At 40.3% G+C, this 19230-nt stretch overlaps 1 protein-coding gene across 2 annotated transcripts in view; it reads left to right on the top strand.

The window, feature by feature from the left end:
* Positions 1–2702: 2702 nt before the first annotated feature.
* Positions 2703–19230, top strand: part of PPP1CB (protein phosphatase 1 catalytic subunit beta) — a 29856-nt gene continuing 13328 nt past the window's right edge. Inside the window, exons 1-4 of one of the 2 annotated variants that reach the window (XM_058802814.1) lie at positions 2703–2833; positions 2864–2973; positions 15309–15440; positions 18741–18971. In XM_058802814.1, coding sequence (XP_058658797.1) covers positions 2922–2973; positions 15309–15440; positions 18741–18971 — 415 coding nt within the window. In that variant the 5' untranslated portion in view covers positions 2703–2833; positions 2864–2921. Of the gene's footprint in view, positions 2974–15308; positions 15441–18740; positions 18972–19230 lie in introns of both variants that reach the window. The other variant, XM_058802813.1, reaches the window with a different exon arrangement.

Below are 19230 nucleotides of genomic sequence, written 5' to 3'. Positions count from 1 at the left end.
CTGCTGGAAAAGGGCACTGAGGAGGCAGTAGTGGTTTAGCAATTGCCACTCAGGGAGGATATGCTCCTAATTACACACTGGAAAATTAACCACATGGCTCCTACTGGCCTCTCCCTCCCATCCACATGAGAGCTGCAGTCAGCCCTGAGTTACAGTGTGCCAGGGAGATAAAGTACATTAGAAATGAGCTGTAGTGATGGGATAATGCTGTAAAATACTGCCATGTACTGTCTACCAGGTGATAGACCTAGGAGGGAGACAGTTTTTGAAACACCATAGTAAATAACATAAAAGTGTATGCAGTGCACATATAGCATAGATATATGCTTTATATCTATGTGCTTTAATGTGCAGAGATAACAGCAGAAGTTCTGTCTGAACCAACACAAGGTCACCAGAAAAGAGTAGGTAACAGCAGAGATGCTGAGTCAGTGCTCTGTAGCTGGGGAAGCAGCTCTTTCAAATTCCCAGCAACAGCAGCCTCAGAGAGAACTCATGTCTACACAGTCACAGTTGAGGGAATGACATTTACTAACACATAGTTGTTTTCTTTGGAAATTTCTGTCTTTCAGATCTGGCAAACTGAGCAGAAGAGCAGTGCAAATTGAAGGACACCTTGAGACAGCATTGGATAAGGAAAGTTGACACATGAGGTATTTAGGGTAAATGGCTCTGACACCTAGTAGGGGAAAGTTAGAAGCAAAGCCATCTTGGTGGACATGAAAGGAATTTCAAAATAACTGAGAGACAATTTAGAAAGGTGAGCATTGTTAATGAGATTTTGACAAGGCATCAGTCCAGTTCCCCCTTGTACTTGAATCACCAGTTAGCCCTCTTTGGCCTGTATGTGTGCATGGTATAATGCCAAAAACTACTGAACATCCACCCTTGATCACAGAAAATGCTTTCATTGACTATTGCTTTCTGTATTGCAGAAGACAATGAGCCTCATTCTCTGCTCTTTTAATTCTGTTTACTGTACTTGGATTATGTCAATGGGACATGCTAAGTTTTAACCCACCAAGGCAGAAACCCACACATTTGTGTCCCTGCTCAGGCTACAAAGAAAGGGCGGTGCAAACTTGACAGGGTTCTGCAGCACAGTGAGGGGACCCTCCACCCAGCTGAGAGCCCAGGTACAGCTGGGCACTGGTTGTCACCCAGCCATGCTCCCAGTAAAACAAGACACTGGCACACAATCTGCAAGGAAAGAAATGAGCTATGTTTTGCAGCTTTTTCTTTTTCATAGCATCTCTGCTTATATTAAATTATTTTGTTGTTATGACATGCTGCTGAATTGTTTCTGGAAGATACTGACTTGCCTAGCAAAAACAGTTGTTGGGGATTGTTTTGCTCAGTGTACCTGAAAGTTTATCATCCTACAGAGTTTGGGAAGATGCCTTAATTATATTTTTATGCCACAGTGAAAGATAATTTCATATCCCCATTTAATTATCGATGCAGAATGTTCTGCAATAATATATTATTATGTATGAACTGTCTGAACCTGATGTTGTGATGGCTTAAAATAGCCTCCAGGGCAGTTCAGTTGTGTGAAACGAAACTGGGACAATTCCTAAATGCTCAAGAGGGACTGCAGATCTATTAGTCTTGGCAGCAATAAAGTAGTTGGGATAAGGATGAACTTTCAAAAAGTGAACTAATTATTTTTCCTAGTTTAACGAAAAATGAAAGAAAAACATTCTAGGATTTTTTTTTTAATTTAGATTTCCAATACTAGCAGAATTTGAAAAACAAGAAAGGATAGCTGTACGTCCTATCATGAGCAGATGAGCTGAAATTTTATTTCTGTGTATCCTGCCCACCTGTGTAGGCATTTCAAAAGAGTGTTCTTTCACCTGACTGTCTGGACACTTAGCATCATCTGATATCTGATCATGGCCCCACCTTGTCCTAATTGCTTTTGTTTTGCTCATACTCATTTTCTTCTAATCAAGAGATAAAAATTGGGTTTCAACATTATATAAGGTGGAAGCACTTTGCTGGCTTGTAGGGACTGATGGAAAAATTCAAGTTCAAGTTTCTACATCAACATCTATATTTAGGCATATAAAGGAGAGGTCTGTTTTTCCTAGAACATCTGCACTTTGTTACTTTGTCAACATCCATGTATTTATCTGCTCTCCCAGTTCACAGAGGGTTTTCACCACCTACATTTTAAAGCACTTCTCTGTCCATCCAAGGCAAGCATCTGCTGACAGAAGTATGTAAACATGTCTTTAGAGAGCTCATCTCAAAAAAAAAAAAAAAAAAAGTTCCAGAAATCACCAAAAAAGTACTCTTAGCAGCTCCAGCCGCAGGGAAACACGAACCGCAGAGTTTTCTCTGCGAACTGCGTTCGAAGAGCGCTGCAAAGGGCACAACTCGTCATTCCAGTTATTACACGTTTTTTAAAATTTATTTTTAATGAACTGCGTGGTGGCACAGGTGGAGGAGGGCTGACCCGGCTGGCACGGAGGCTCCCCGGGCTCCTGTTCCTGCCTCTTCCCCGTATCCGAGCCCGGCGCCGCCGCCGCGGCCCGAGGCCTCCGGGCCAGCGGGGCACGGCCGGGCGCGCTCCGCGCCTGCGCCGCCGAGCCCGCCGCGCCTGCGCGCTGCCGGGGCGCGGAGCGGCCGCGGCGGGCGAGGCGGCACATGCGCCCTGGCGGCTACTGAGGAGGGGAGGAGGCGCGGGGAGGAGCGGTGGCCGCGTTCTCCCATTTAGCTGCGAGGGAGCGGGAGAAGCCGGGCGGCCGCCGGGGACCGCCGGAGGGGGGTGGGGGGAGCCACTGTCGCTGCGGCCGCCGCTCCCTGCTCCTCCTCCTCCTCCTCCTCCTCCTCCTCCTCCTCCTCCTCCTCCTCCGTGGAGCGCCCTCCACCCCGCCCTCTCCCCGCCCGGGACCGAGTCTGGTGGCCACAAAATGGCGGACGGGGAGCTGAACGTGGACAGCCTCATCACCCGGCTGCTGGAAGGTGAGCGGGGCGCGGCGGGGAGCCAGAGGGCACGGCCGCCGCTCCCCGCGGGACGAGCCGGGGCTGCCGGCGTGGGGCGAGCGGGGGCAGCGCCTTCCCCGGGGTGGCGGCCGGGAGCGGGCTCGGCTCGGCGCGTCCCGCCGGTGCCCCGAGCCCCGGCCCTGCAGCCCCGCCGAGGGAGGAGGGGTTGCTGTGCGAGGGGGTGCCCGCCCTGTCTGGCTGCCTTCATATTTAATAGGAAGAAAAAAAAAAAAAGGCTCGTTTTCCATCTTCTTCGCCCCGCTGCCAGTGCCTGGCTGAGGGGCGAGCTGGGGGCGCCGCGCTAGCCGAGCTGTTCTCCTCGCTAGCCGAGCGGCCTTTTCTCCCCGTGCCTCCGGTCGGGTTGTAGTCGCAGCCCTCCGTGTGTGAAATTACGTGTGCGAGATGCCTTAGGTGTGGGGCTGTGTGTACGTGAGTGGCGGTGGGAGCTGAGGGATTTAGTGCGCTGACATTCCTCAGCCTGCCCACGGGGCAGTCTCCAGAAGTGGCTCTCACGGGCGGCTGATAAAGGCTGTGGAGGGTTTTCTGTGTATTAAATAGTGATTCTACCCTTGAAAGTAAGCTCGCTTATTGCCTGCTTTTGGAGAAGCTGAGGAATTATTCCTAGCGTTTTCTTTTTATTTAAGTTGTGTCGTGAATGTTTAGTCTTCTTGGGCCTCTTCTTCCATTAATCTTTCATTCCACATTCAACAAATACCTGGTGTGCCTGAGACGAGATGAGAGTACTTGCATGGGTATGCGCCGTTCATTTATTTGGTTGCTGTACTCCTTAGATAGTTGGATCACATTGCAGAAGGCTTATAGAAAGGAATTTATGGAGCATGTATAGTTTGGGAAGTGAAGCAAGTGTTGTAAGGCTGAGTTTTGTTTGGTCGAATTACTACAAAGCAGGGGTTTAGGGCTTTAAGGACTTCTTAGGAGCTGCTATCTCATCTTTTTCGATGTGAAAACGAAGAACAGCAAAAGCAGTATTTAAAAATACGTAAAGTCTTTGAAGAGTTGTGCTTATGTTTGTGATTTAAGATATGTAGTGTAGTATAGTATGAAGAAACAAGTATCAGTTGTAGTTTCTCATAGATCGTTAATGCAGATAAAACTCCCTTTTTCTGGATGTTGAAACACAGATTAATAGGTAGGGTTTTAAGACAAACTAAATAATAACCTAGTAAATGTTGACATTTTAGGGCAGATTTTGGGGGTGGACGACATTAAGATACATGTATATTTATGGTTCTGGGGTTTTTGAGACTTTAAATAATATATTCCTAAGACACTTGTTCCACAATAGTGTAGTAATTGAAATATAGAGTGCTTTAGGAGGAGGGGATTCTGCAGTGTTTTGGTGTGCAACTTGTTGGATTGTTCTGTTCCCTCTTAAGTATTACTCTGCCTTTTTTTTTTTCTGAAGACTTGTAAAATATGTCTTCCATACAATTTACACACACCATAAATACTTGTGTTACAACTTCATTGCTTTTGGGTTATGGTTCTAACCTTGTGTTTCAGCAGCCTACTCTGTGCTTCTTGTCTTCCATAGTACTTTAACCTTTAGGGATATGTGTATGTACAACTTCTGAACCAAGCCTTGCTTGTAATTTCGCTTTTCTGCTTCTTAGTCCATTTTAAACTCTGAGCAGAGACTGTGAAGATTTTTAAGTGGAATGGGGTGCTTTTTTTTCTGTTTGTAATCTGCTAACATTCGAGGAGTGCCTTGTTTAACATCTCGTATCTGAAATGTAATAGGTAATTCTTACATGTTTTATTTGGGAAAAAATGGCAGCAATTAAAGGAATGCATTATTTTTGCTTTCTTTTTAACATCTTTTATTTGTTGCACTGCTAGCATATAGCATTTTAACCTGTTGTTCAAACAGCAGTGTTCCACAATGAAGGTTGGGTTTTTTTGTTTGGTTGGTTTTTTGTTCAATTGGCAGCTCACATTCTGGAGCTCATGCTGTTGCTTAGCTGACCTGTTCTGGTAAAGTGAGTTTGAATCCCTCCCCGCGCTGGTTGCGCAGAAAAATTTCTGTTGACTCTTATCTCCAGTTAAATTGTTCAAAGCAAGTTGTTTGGCTCCATAACTCACACTTCAGCTTTGACTTAAAAGGATAATTTAATTTGGCTTTTGTGGTGTAAGTGTAAGCACAGTGAAATAATAAAAAGACATTTTAGTTAAATGTTGTCGTGCAGTATATATTTAGTCCTTTTTGTTGCTTTGAGTGAAATGTATGGCTTTAAGTTTGAATAGCAGTCCACAGTTGTCTCTCAGTGGCTGCTACACGGAATTTTTCAAGGGTGGCAAATACATATCAAAAGCCACAGCAGCAGGAAACTTCACTGCTCTCAGTGTTGCTGGGTGGTGACACCTGTTTCTAGGCTGTGATATTAACTGTCAGGAGTTCTTGCTCCTACTTTAATTAGGTTACTCTAACTGTTTTTATCCTTCTGGGTTATATGACACATTAACTTGCCTTTTGATTGGAATTACCTACTTAGATTGTCTTACTTTCTGTGTGTTAATTTGTGATTTTCATTTCTTTTTGAGATAGCAATATGAAGTGGCCTACAGCTGGGCTGCTTGGGAGAATTCAAGAACATCTTCCCAAGAACTCCTCAAGGAGTGTGCCCACCTGCTTATCTGGAATGTGTACTTAGCTACTCTGTAGATCTTTTGAGTGATGAAAGCCGAATCGATTAACTCTTGAGTTGAATTTAGGGAGAGTTTTCATAGATTCACCTGAACCAGGGTGTAATGAATGTTAGTAGTCTTCTATGACATCAGCTTTGAATTTCCATGTTCTTTTGCTTATACCAAGTTCTTCTCTATTCACTGGTTGAAGTGGTGAATTTAGGAATGGTAAGATCTCATTTTGAATTGACTTTCTCTTGCAATGTGTCTGGTTCTTGGCCATTAGTTAGTGATACCTTATAAATGACTACTGTTTGGAAATGGTAGGAAGGTAAAAACTCAAGTGTGTACATAAAGTGAAAAGAAAAGAAAACAGTGTTTTTTTTTTTATCTCTGTCTACCAAGTACCATCTGCCAGATTTAAATTGTCATTCCTGTTGCTTTACTAGAAGAATGAAGGAGATGCTGGTGCTCTGACATGTGTGCCTCGCTATCTTGGAGACACTTTGAGTTTTACTGTGTGTCCTGAGTGAATCTGCAAAGATTTGCAGGTCATTCAAATACAGAATTCCATATCTTTGCTAAAAGACTCTTAGAGTAATAGGTGACCTTGAAAGTGAATTATCCAAATTCATTGAAAGAGTGTTTCCTTCTTGTGCTTGTATACAGAATCACAGATCAGGCTTAGCTATGTTATGGTACATGAAGATGGTGGTCTTATTTTTGCTTCAGTGTGTGTACTTATTACATGTTGTTATTTTTTTCCTTCCTACTATCCCAGCTATGCCATCTGGTGGATAGATTTTTTCCCAGTCTCTTCTAGCTGTGGACAATGAACAGGAATATGCACACATGATACTGCCATGAGCACATCAGATGTGGAATACAGAATAATGCCATGGTTTGGGTTGGAGGGAGCTTGTAAAGGTCACTTGGTACAGCCCCTCTCCAGTGGAGGGACAGCTTCACCTAGATCAGGTTCCTCAGAGCCCTGTCCAGTGTGATCCTGAATGTTTCCAGGAATGAAGCATCCACCACCTCTCTGGGCAACCTGCTCTGTGTTTCATCACTCACTGTAAAAGAATTTCATCCATATATCTAGACTTAACCTACTTTTCTTTTTTTTAAATTTATTTAGTATAAATCAGTTTTCCTTGTCTCATTGCAAGAAGCCCTATTAGAAAGTCTGTCCCCATCTTTCTTATAAGCCCTCTTTAAGTATTGGAAGGCTGTGATTCAATGGCCTTCTAGAAGCCTACTCTTCAATGTGAACAGAGAAGTTTTTTTTCTCTTGGGCTTTGCAGCTGAAATTGCTCCTTGTGTTTTGCCTCATCTAGGAATACCATGTATCCCTGTCTGGGAAATGCCCTGGAATTTGTAACAATGCTGAGCTAAATTCAGCGCACCAGGTCTACATTTAAGCCACATTCTAAGCTAATTGTGATTTAGCTTAGATGTGTGATGTGTGGAAAAAGTTGCCCCTATATCAAAGCCAAGATACTGGAATAGGTGCAGCCTTGACTTGTAAGGAGTGCTGTGAATGGTGTTAAGTAAGATTTCCATATTTCTGTCAGGGTGTTGGGCTTCCTGTTTCTGTGCTGTATCCTTAATTTCTGGGTATAAGGCATCCCAGCTGGAATGAATTTCTGCTCTTTTAAATGTATAGGTGTCTTAGTAAACACTAGGGAGTTTACCATATGGGAGAGAGGATGTACTCAGGGAAACCCAGACATAGTAACCTTAGGTACAAGATGGTTTTCTGTAAAAGGGCTTCATTTCTATTGCTGTACAAACAAATTTGCCTTGTCTAGGCAAGACATCTAGCTTTCCTAATTAAAATTAACAATTTGAATTAATCTGATTGAATTTAATGTGGATCTTTTCTAAACAAATTTTTTTTTGTGAGGCTGAGGGCTACGAGTTCTGGTAGTACCAATGCACCAAAGATGATGTGAAATATTTATCCAAGAAGAGACCTGTTGGGCTACCAGTAGGTGTAGGGAATGGTTATTGCTTCAATGTTCAGCTAAAAAGGTGATTTTTATGATTGCCTTAATAAAGCTGATTGCATGGTGTTCTTACCATGTCATATGTTGTCTTCTAAGAAAGCTGCAAGCTTCATTTTCTTGTGATTTTGGAGGTCTTCTAGGTTGTGATAAACATAAAAATGTGACTATTACTCGACTTTTTAAATGAAAGTTGTGTTTTAAATTCTTATGAAATAATTGAGATTTTTCCTTATTAATTTCAAATGGTATAGAGCATATTGGTCAAATGTGCTATGGTCAATAACATTTCTTATTTTGTTACTGTCTTAACTAATTAATATATCCAGCCAGCCTGATGGTGTGGTATGATATGGTAGCAGTGCTTGCAGTTCTAGGCTCTGTAACTGATGCTGAAAGAGAGGTAGTTGTAGAGAAATAAAATAGACCTTATTGATGTGTTGCAAAACAATACAAACAAACCATGGAGATGAATCCAGCATAAACAGGAGTTATTACCTGGCTTGGTGTGAAATCACTGGATGATTTGCTACTAGAAAAATAAACAGGAATAACTGTAAAAGGACTTGCTTGCAAAGGACTTTTTAAAAATAGTCTTTAAAAAGAGGAAGAAAATAGGCAGTTTGGGTATGTTTCTAGGAGGGTTGGTGTTGTATTAACCAGAGAGGAGGGATAAGGAATGAGGTTTGTTTCTGGGTTTGCTCAGCAGTGCAGATATCAGCCACTTCATCTTTAGCTTTATAAGTGCATGACGAATGGAATGCTTGGCTGGAGACTCTGCTCTGAGGGCCAGGAGCCAGCACCAGGCCCTGTGCTGGGTTCTGTATTCTGCCTGCCTCTTTGGCCACTTGAAGGCTCCATGATTCACTGTTTCACTTAGAAACTCTGCAGCACAGGTTTTACTTGAGTCATTCCTTGTCTTTCTCCCTGCTCAGCTAAATCATACTATAAAAAGAGAGAAACTGTTGTTCTTTAAGAAAACTGCAACTATAAACTGTTAAAACTCCTTTTAAATGCTCATTAGCTACCAGCAGAGGCAGGAGTGTAACTTTTGCAGAAAGGAGGAAACCGCCCTGCTGAACCCTAGGCTGTGGTGAAGGCAGGCTGCTATATTTGGCTGTTGCTCACTGAGGTCACACACAGTGCTCAGTGAAGGGGCTCTAGAGGGGAATGAGGTGCCTCTAAAGGTATTGGGTATCTGCTTTATCATTTGAGACCTTGAAATGAACCTTCGATTGTGTGATTTGCTCCGTACATTGACTAGGATGTTCTAGTTTTGCAGTACCATCTTTTCTGGGTTTTGAGGTGGTGTTTTGTGGTTGTATTTTGGTATTTTTATATCAAGCTTGATATAAAGCTTTTTGTGTATCTATCCCATGTAATTGTATTGGTTAAGCACCAGTGACACTGATGTGCAGAAATTACACACAGCTTCTTGTATCATAACTTCAGTAGCTTCTCTCCTTGGTTCTCAGAAGTTAACTAGATAACCTTTTGTAATTTACCTTCACCTTCCTTGAGTTTTAGGAATTTTATTAGCACTGTGTTAGGGGAAAAGAAAGTCATCCTTTGTGAAATAAGCTGAAATTCTTAGTTTCATGAAATTTTTATGCTAAGTTAGCTTTCCATGTAGACCAGGACAGGAATTACTATCACTGTGTAATACAGCGTTGTGAGAGGCTTCTACCTTGGGTTTGCTGGTTGCTGGAGTTTTAGTTTCAAGTGTGCTTCAGCAAACAGTAAATGCAGAACATGGGGTCTTTCCTTCAGCATTGAATTCAGCAGTTCTTGCATGATACAGAATGAGTGAGACATCAGTTAGTTTATGGAACTTCAGTGTAAGGCAGCAGGTGGTCCATGAAAAGCTAAGGGAATGGGTAAAAGTTGCATGTTTTCATGGACTTACTGGAGCATCCCCTGAAGCAATTTTACATAATTGTTTCTAAGTCATTTCAAAGCCTCTTCTCCATGAGTATTAATTTTGCTGGGTGGTGTGTATTTGAAGAATGTAAGCTCAAGTTTGGGTAGAACAGCATCACTCAATTGTTAGGGGTTTTTTCCTATTAAAGGCTTGGGCAGTCTCTTACTCTGCAGTGAACTTGTGTTTGATATTAAATAAGCCTGCTAAAATGAGTTCATAAGCAATCACTGTTCTTCAGCAAGATGCTTAATATCAAGGTCATCTAGTGAAGGCAATTTTAGAAAGACTTAAAGGTTACTTGGATGTAAAAGCACAGTTTTTCAGGAAGAAAAGCTCCCAGGAAGACTGATTATTCTATTTTTAGTGAGAAATTTGGGTGATGTACCCTAGGAAGAGTGCAGGGTTGCTGGCTATGCTGCAGCAGAGCTGTATGTTCAGTGATCTGTTCTTGCTGAATTGAGCAAAGTTCTAACAGGTTCATTTATATTATTGTTGTCCACCAGTGTAACTCGTGAATGAAAGCTATTCTAAGCTTAGTTCTGTCACAGCAGTTCTGAAAATTTAAAACTTGTGTTGCTGGCTTTACTCTCTGGTTTGCTGCAAGGCTGGGAGTGGCTGCTTCTGGATGGCAGCTGAACAAGTTAGAAAACAGAAGATATTCTGAGGGAATAGAAGTTTTGCTTTTAAAATTGAGAGTCGCTTTTAAAATCCAGTATGGGATTCTTGACTTAAACTCATGAAAGCACGTAATTTGGATTTAAAAAATACTAAGAGCAGATAACTTCAGAACATATTTCCAAAAATCAGTGTGAGGACTGCCTGTTGTTTTTTTCCCCAAGTCATCGGTAATGCCGCCTTAAGCTTTAAAATCTGTTCTGCTCCTACTATTGACAGGCTGTTCAACATTTGCCAAATACTTGAAAGTACTTTTAAGTACAAAAAATATTAGTCAAATGTCTGAGTTGTTAACCACCAATGATTAAACATCCCACAGAACGTGGGGGGAGTGTAAGCTCAAGGGAATTGCTTGTGTGCAGTTTGTAAAATTGCATGCTTGCAGTCTTGGGTTGTAGTTTGGGGGTCTTTTTTTAGATCTGCTTTGGCAAAATTGACTTCTAAAGCCATAATTTCAGACATCAGCTTGGCTGGAGCTAGTATGGGAAGATGCAAAACCAGCTGCTTACTCTTTCTTTAGCCCTGTTCACAGAAGATATATTCTTCATCTTGGGGAACTATTTAGATTACATTTTTGATTTGCTGTATCTTTGTTCTAGGAAGAAAATATCAGTTCACTGCAGTTTACTGTGTGGCCACATAAGTGCATATCTGCAAAAAGAGCAGAGTGAATGGAAAGGAGAGTGCTTATTAGCAATAATGCTGCCCCAATTTTTTATAATACGAGGGAGAAGTCTGTGGGTTCTGATGTTATGATAAAACTGTGAGTGTTACATCCAGTAAGCTGGACACTGTCATGTTGGAAAGAAGCACCAGGTAAATGCTTAGGGTAGCTGTGCATACCATAGCTGACTTAGTCATTGAAGAAACTGTTAGTGGCACAAAATAAGCAGCTTAGCTGCTTAGAAAGAGGCACACCAGAAGCAGTGTGACAGAACAGGTTAAATTCATTTTTTCCATTTCATGAAAGGCTATGGAAAATAGCAATGCAAGTGAAAATTGGAACAGCCAATTCTTGACCCACTTTCCTTTTCCTTGCTGGTATTGCCTTACATAATCTACTATACTCTGGCATAAGTTTAGAGGGATTAAAAAAAATATTTTTTGCTGAAGTTTTTCTTACTGCCACTGTGCAATTCATGTCTTGGATTGCTAATTACTGTTACTGAACTTCTTAAGGTTGCTTACCAATAGTTGTGTAGATGCAGAGATTATTCTAGTATTAATTAGAGTAGCTTTTAGGTAACTGTAGGATCTGTTGTGCTAAAATAAGTCTCAGTATTCAATGCATGTATTTGCTTTTGTTCCTTTTTATTCTGTGCCATGTCACTCTGCTTGAAGCTCACTGGAGGAAGGGCTTGTTCTCTCAGAGCACTATGTACATGAGTTTGTGTATTACAACAGAAGTGCTGTCCCTACTGTCCCTATCAAAAGGCTAATTTATGTAAATCAAAGCTTGTTTACAGCATTTTAGATTAAAGATAATTAATTTACCTTCAGTGTTGATATATTTCTGCCCTGGAAAACTGACAGCTGTTAAAAATGATGATTTTCCCAATGCTGTTTGAGGCTGTTTGAGCTACAGATTTTGCAGAGTGAGAAGCTATGACTGGAGTGGTTAGCTGTAGTAATTTGTAAATGAGTCTGAAAAACATCTCTTATGCTCTCGATCTGGTTCTTAGAACCTCCCCTTCAATCTGTTCTGGGAGATTTGGCTTTTGAAACACTAAATGCAGTGTTATTTACAATCCATGCAAAGCTCAGCTGAGTCAAGGGAACTTGAACAAAATTCTAGTTGTGATGTAAGCTGCTGAAATAAGTGCTTAGTCTTACTTGTGTACTTGTGGCACAGCTGTGGCACATCTGTTCTGGATGTTCTTGGCAAATCTTCCAGTGTCTTTGTGAGCCCAGTGAAGTGCTGAGCCTTTCAAGGCTCGCAGGAGCCTCTCATTTCTCAATACATAGTGCCCTTGTTGCTGATCCTGGAACTGTGGGAGAAAACTGCTTTTATCTTAACTAGTATTGATGATTATTCCTCACGAAACCTCAGGTTTTGTATTAGTTCAAATGTAACTGAACCTGTGTGTGTGCTCTGGAGCTGCAGACTGCTTGGGTGGAAGGGGCCTTTGCAAAGGTACAATGGCTCAGATCTGCACCTTTCCCAAGGGATGGCAGGGACTGATCATCACGTGCATGCTGTCTCCTCTTCTCAGAGTGCTAGACCTGTCAGAGTTGTACAAGTGCCTTCTAACCTGGAAAATCTGAAGTGAGGTAATAAGTAGCTTAGTGGATTTGTCTGTTAAGGACTTGCAGCATTTAGGGCTCTACTGTTAGAGGTAAGGAAATACCATCAAGGCACTGACTGACAGTTAATTACGACGTCAGGGACTGCATGTTCTCTGTGCCTTGCTTCTCATGAAAAAATCCAGCACCACTCAAAGTTTCAATTCTATAAAGCGAATGTTCCAAGTTTAAACCCCTGTGTGACTTTCAAAGGGAGCTAAAGACTGGTGTTGTAAGAAAAACTGATTGGGTCAAAGTTATTTAAAGTATTATGGGCACCCTACTTGAACTGTTACCTCAGTTTTGGTCTCAGTGCTTGGTCTGGTGCTGCTTCTGGTAATGTTCATGTTGTATATAGTGGGCTTTCCTGGGTTTGAATTCCAAAACTAGAGTGGATATAAGTGTATGGTTTGACTTCTTGGTTTCAATCTGTATGAAATGGCATTATTCTGGTACTGCAAGACATTATGAGAGTTAAACACAGAAGAGAATGTCATTGCTTATGGTTAAAAGAATGCACTGTCTGTGGAAAGACATGACTGGAAAGCTGGTTGTGCTGCTTGGTGCTTTGGTGTGACTTTGTTGCAAGCCCCGGCTCTAAAATAGAGCAATTGCTTAAATAAAATTATAGCCATTGTAATAGGAGGACTCTGCGTGTGTATAATGGCAGTTTGTTGTGCCTGTCAGGAGGAGTCCCAGGTCTCTGAAGGGGATCATTATAAACTATTGGAACACAAGCTTTTGAAATTAAGATTATTGGAACATTTTGGTACCTCACAAAGTGAGTAGTCAAGTCCTGTGAAAAGCCTGAGTTTGGTTGGTTGTGGGTTTTTTGCTAATAATGGGGCTGAAGATGTATCTGTAAGAAAATCACTTATTTGTTTGAAATGTGATGGAATGGAAGCCTGTAGGCATATATTGTTTGCAAGTCACATTGATTGTTTCTGATGTCTGCCTTTGTATTCTTTTAATATGTAAGTGAACATCTTAATGCATGAGGAATAAAAACACAGAAGTGTTGCTAAAATGCTGTTTACTTCCTCAAGTGTAGTTGAAATCCTAATCAGCAAGAGCAATGTGACTTACCATGTCATAAATGTCACCTGGTAGTGATTCACTGAGTTTCACTGAAAGAAGTCTTGTATGACACAGCCTTTTTCTTGTAAGGTTCTAATGAGCTAAGTATTTACAATATATCCTCAACTTCAGATATACTATTCCTCCTGCTCTTTTGGCACTCAAACTAGCTGTTCCAGGATCTAATTTTGATCCTGTTCCAGGATCTAATCTCTTCCCTGCTTTTGAATACCATTCTTCAGTTCTACCTCTTCTAGTGTCCCTGTGACTGCTTCCTAACCTCTGTTTACCAAGTGTTTGGTGTTTATTAAAAATAAATATTTATAGCACAGTGTTGGTGTGGTCAGATGTGCAGTTACACTGGGACAAGCATGCAGTGATAACCAGAGCAGTAGTACTGGGTGACCTAGGACAAACTGTTTTCCCTCATAGCCCGTCTTCCCCATTGCACAATGTAGATAATGCTAGATGTAATTATACTGACCTCCTCTGTATAGTGAGTTTTCTAGGAATTAAGCAGAAATAAAAGGAAAAGGGAGATTATGTTAATTTAAAAAAAAATTACAATCTTACTTCTCTGTTTTGAAGAGGGAAAGCAGGTTACCTAGGAATTTGCTGTGTGTGAAGAAATAGTTCTTGCCCTTCTGTTCACAAATTGTAGCTAAATTTTTATGAAGTCAAGTCTTACTATACATGAATTTGAAAGCATTTGGATTTGAGCTGCAGAAGTTGTGTATTACCTTCCCTTGAAGGTACTACCATGGTTTGATGCTGAATGTTACTTTCATCTAAAACAGATGGCAGGACAGGATGTTCACCTGTTGTAGACACTGATAGATTCTGGCTTATTTGTTTGAACTCTGAAGTTTGGTTTGTGCTGAGATGGAAGACTGAAGTGGATTGGCCAAAGTGACAACACAATTGTTCTCTTTTGCTGCCTCATTAGACACACTGTGGTCTCTGACAGGAATCATACAGATACTTGTAAAAAGAAGCAGCTGCAGATGAACTTGCCAGAGGATGTGGCTTGGAGTGCAATGACATGCAAATGCTTTTGATTTTATGCTAAATATAGGTCTGAGTGTCTGACTTACAGGTTTTGAGAATTCAATTTCATTTCTAATTAGAATGTTCCTGGCTGTAAAGGTTTCAGTAATTTAAGAGCCATTATATATGAAAGTTCCCTCAAACTTTCATAGTTTTTAGTGTGATGTTTCTAATATGGCAGTTTCAGTTTATTTAAACATAATAGTGTCTATGATTTTTTTCTTTGTATTTAACTAATGCTGTTAAATTTAACAGTTCTAAACAAGTTTACCTTGTGCTAATGTGGAAGTGTTTTCAGGTTTTCTGTTCTCAAGATTTTTCTTGTCTTTTATGAATACTCTAGCATAAAGGAGTTGTTAAATTAAACACTTCTTAAAATTGCTATTTATTCAGATATGGACAAAAGCACAGTTTAAATTGTTCTCTTCTGAGACCTGATTCAACAGGAATGCATACAGATCTTTAAGCACAGATTACCACAGTGTCAGAGATTAATTTTACAATTCATTGGACAGCATAATTCCAAGGTATTTGGTACATACATAGAAAGTGATGCTGGCTTTTTGTCAAATACAGGTTTAAATACAGATCATCTGCATTTAGCTATTTCTGTGTATCTGTGTGGCAGTTCCCTTCAGCTGTTCAATATCTCATTTCAGTTCGAGGATGTCGTCCTGGGAAGATTGTTCAGATGACCGAAGCAGAAGTTCGGGGCTTGTGCATAAAATCACGGGAAATATTTCTTAGCCAGCCTATTCTTCTGGAACTAGAGGCACCTCTGAAAATTTGTGGTATGTAAGCTTGATATATATGTGTTACATGTGGGTCTTTTAATCTAGTTCTATGCTGGGGGGATTGAGAGAATACTGAGTCAGGCAAATGAGGTTGAGTTGGGATTAGAGGGAGGTCTTCAAAGCCTTGAATGCAGTTTTCAGGCAGCTAGCACTTGGTATGTTGCCAGTGCTGCTCATGCTATTTTGGAGCAAGTTTCCTTAGCAGTAAGGACTGCTTGTGCCCTCATCTAGTGCAAATTTTGCAACCTGTTCCTTGTCTGTACAGAGCTGGTGCTCTTCTGATCACTATTTCAGAACGCAGTTAGCTGCTTTTAAAAGGCCCACATGTTGCATGTTGCAGTTGCTCACTTCAAAGCATAACAAAACAAAGACCTCGTGAAATGAGACACTTGAAAGATTGAAGGCACTGTTAGTCTTTCAATTGAGAAAGTGAAACTGAATGCGGACTTAAATTAGGCTTAGTTACCGTGTAACAAATTCCTTGAGCTTTACAGTATGTTTTAAAAAACATCAGTATTACTGTGAAACACAAATGCAATGTGCGTTTTTATCTCACTAAGCATGTATAAGGTGCTAGACAACTTCCAAAGTACACTGTAACTACAAGCTTATAAAAATTGTTTAAAAAGTTCTTTGAATACCAGATTGTAATCATCCTTCAACTTGCTTATTAACAATAGGCAATGCCTTTGAAAGAATAGAATTCCTTGAATTAGATTAGTTGAAGTGTCATAATATTAAATGGGAAGCAGTCTTTGTATTCATTACTACTTACATCCTCAAACATGATTAGCTTCTTCCTGGCAGATGCAATGTCTGCAATGTTTCTTACATTGAGGGGATATTACCAATTAAAAAAACCCCAAACCCCAAAATAAAACAGCCAAACCCGCAAACCAACCACTAATGGCAAAGTCATTTTTAAATGACTAATTGCTTGGTAGGGTGGGGAGGAAAAACCAGCCCAGCTTGCATTATGACATAAAGTTGAAGGTAAAATGCAACTTTATCACATTGTGGTTTCTTTAGACTTTTCATTGTAGTGTAGTCTTACTGTATTCCTAGATGAAGAAAACAGAGAAACTCAGGTAGATTATACATAAATCAAGGTCTGCAAAGAATAATTTTCCTACTTCAAGGTGAGGTCCTCCTCATCTGTTTAGATGGAGGCAGTTGAATGGACTGTTAGGTGTGCAGTAATAGGTGTAGCTAATGCACAGCTAAATAAGGCATTTGTTATCTTAAATTGGATTCCAAACACAGTGAAAGTACCAGGAAGTGTCAGGTGCATCTAAATTTAATATTGGAGCAATTGTCAAAGCTGCATTTAGATAAAAGCAAAAGAACGATGGTTGCTTTCACCAAAAGCAAAATATGCAGCTGGTAATGCTTTGAACTATTACTTTTGTGTGTTCAGGCAATGCCTGAGGAACCATAATAGGATTGTCTTGTCTTACAATCAAGTCAGTTCAAAATAACCTCTACATCTCAAATGGCTGTGTTTTAATGTAAGATGAAAGATGCTCTTATGTAAATGTCCATTTTAAAATAGATGTGGTTTTTAATGTAAGTCTTATATCTGGTAGACTTCAACTTGTGCTCACATGAAACTGTATTATTTTAAAGTGCTAGATGCCATGAATGGAATGGGAAATGCCTTGGTACCTTTGTAAAATTGTTTCTGCAAAATGGTTTTACCCATTAAGTGCATTTGTCCCTGTGGTGCATGTGTGTAACTGAAAGTAGTTATAGACAACATAATAATATTTTCTGTAGTGTGTTTACTTGGTAGTACATTCTGTTAGTGATGAAGTCTGGGGTTTTGATAACATGGTTCTGGAGTACTAGACTCAGCATAGAAACAATTTGTTGAGGAGTCCTCTGCTTCTTCAGGTTGTGACCTGCAGACTTCTAAATATCAGTTAGAATACAAATCATTCTTGTTGCAACATGTGTGAAAGAGATTTCAGCCAGTGGAGCTTCATATTGTCGCTGAAATTGGATAGTGGATACTGATCACTTCTATTAGAAGAAAATTGGAAAAGTGATTCTTCTTCCTGAGTGAGAAATATTTATGGGAGAATGCTGCCTAAAGGAGGAAGTATTGCATTTTTCATGGAAAGTTTAAAGGAATATAATGTAACATTATAACATGTACTCTTTGCACCACTATGTGCTTTAAGAGTTGAACCAGAGAGCATACAGGTTTGGGAACCTTTTATCTTTTTCAAGATAAAAAAAGTGGTGTGAGTTGTTCTTTTTTCTTTTGAGGCTGTAGTAGCTTGTGCTCTACTGGAGAATAACTCTGCTAAGCAAAGTCAGGATTTTGTCACTGAACAAGCAGCAATAGTGAAGATACATCAATGTAATGCTTAATGTACAGGACCAGGAGGTACTGAACCTAAATAACATGCAGCTTGTACTGAAGGCTTTTGGCATATCTGTTTTGCATCCAGTCACTCTGATAATAAGTTTTCCACTCAGCTGGAGTGCATTGCATGTATACTGGAAGTTACTGTAGAGCAGCTTTGGCCTCTTCACCCGTGTGAACAGCTCAGAGATAATTTAGCTTTGGCTGCTCTGATGTGATGCACTGTGCTGGTGTAAATGCCACACAGAGCTGTTCTGTGGAAAGCCTAGTTTTAAAGCTGACAGTGGGAAGAGTAACATGACAGGTATTTTTCCTAACAACAAGCTGCAGGGTTGAGGATCTTGTAAGGAATGGAGTCTTTTGAGTCTGTCTTGCTTGTTACATGCATCAAAGGAGAGTTAGTCTAAATGCTGCGGGATGGGATTCTTAGTACAGCAGTGTTATGGAAATTGACCTTTGAAGTGAGTGTACTTTGCCAGCACAGTGTTCAGTTTCTCTCCAGTCTGAATTCTTCACTGATCTGTTTTTGCAGTAGTTAATGTGACTTTTTTTGAGGTACATTTGCTTCCTGGTCATATACCTGTTCAATTGGAGATTTTCTTTCTGATCTTGTTTTAATTTAAGTGAATTAAAGCTTGGTTAGAAAGCTTATGCTTTATTGTGAAGATTTTTGTAGCTTTGCATTTCAGACTGGCTTCATACCTGACATAGCAGTTGTGCAGATATGGTGAGTTATTTATATCCTGTGAGTACTTCAGCTTTAATATCAGCTTGGTTCTTACCTTTATAATGCATATTGCCAGTTTTTAAAGGTAATATTAATGCCTTTTTTATTATCACTGAATAAAAACTAATTAGCTGGCTTTAATTCTTGACTTGTGTAAGTTGTTATGTTGCACTAATCCTTGGTAAACTCTTTTTTTCAGGTGATATCCATGGTCAGTATACAGACTTGCTTCGATTATTTGAATATGGAGGATTCCCACCAGAAGCTAATTATCTTTTCCTTGGAGATTATGTAGACAGAGGCAAACAGTCTCTGGAAACAATTTGCCTATTACTGGCATATAAAATCAAGTACCCAGAAAACTTCTTTCTCCTAAGAGGAAATCATGAGTGTGCTAGCATCAATCGAATCTATGGATTTTATGATGAATGTAAGCAAAATCTATTACTTTGGAAGACTGCAACAGACTAATACTTTTGTTTTGGAAACAGTTGTAGTAGTGACTCTTGTAATGCAAAGGTTTCAATACTCTGTGAAGTGCGTTGAAACTTTCTAAGTTCCAAGCCAAGGTTAAAGTCACTCTGGAGCATTACTATTTTTTTCTTCTGCTGTCCTTGAAATGCTGTAGTAAGAGATTGAGATGTTAGTGTGCTCACAGAATTTGCTAATGTTTTTGCTTAGGCTCTGAT

This window comes from Ammospiza caudacuta, chromosome 3, assembly GCF_027887145.1.
Source record: "Ammospiza caudacuta isolate bAmmCau1 chromosome 3, bAmmCau1.pri, whole genome shotgun sequence".
Lineage (NCBI taxonomy): Eukaryota > Metazoa > Chordata > Aves > Passeriformes > Passerellidae > Ammospiza > Ammospiza caudacuta.
Note: the sequence above shows the minus strand (reverse complement) of the source record. Positions and strands in the feature narration are given on the sequence as shown.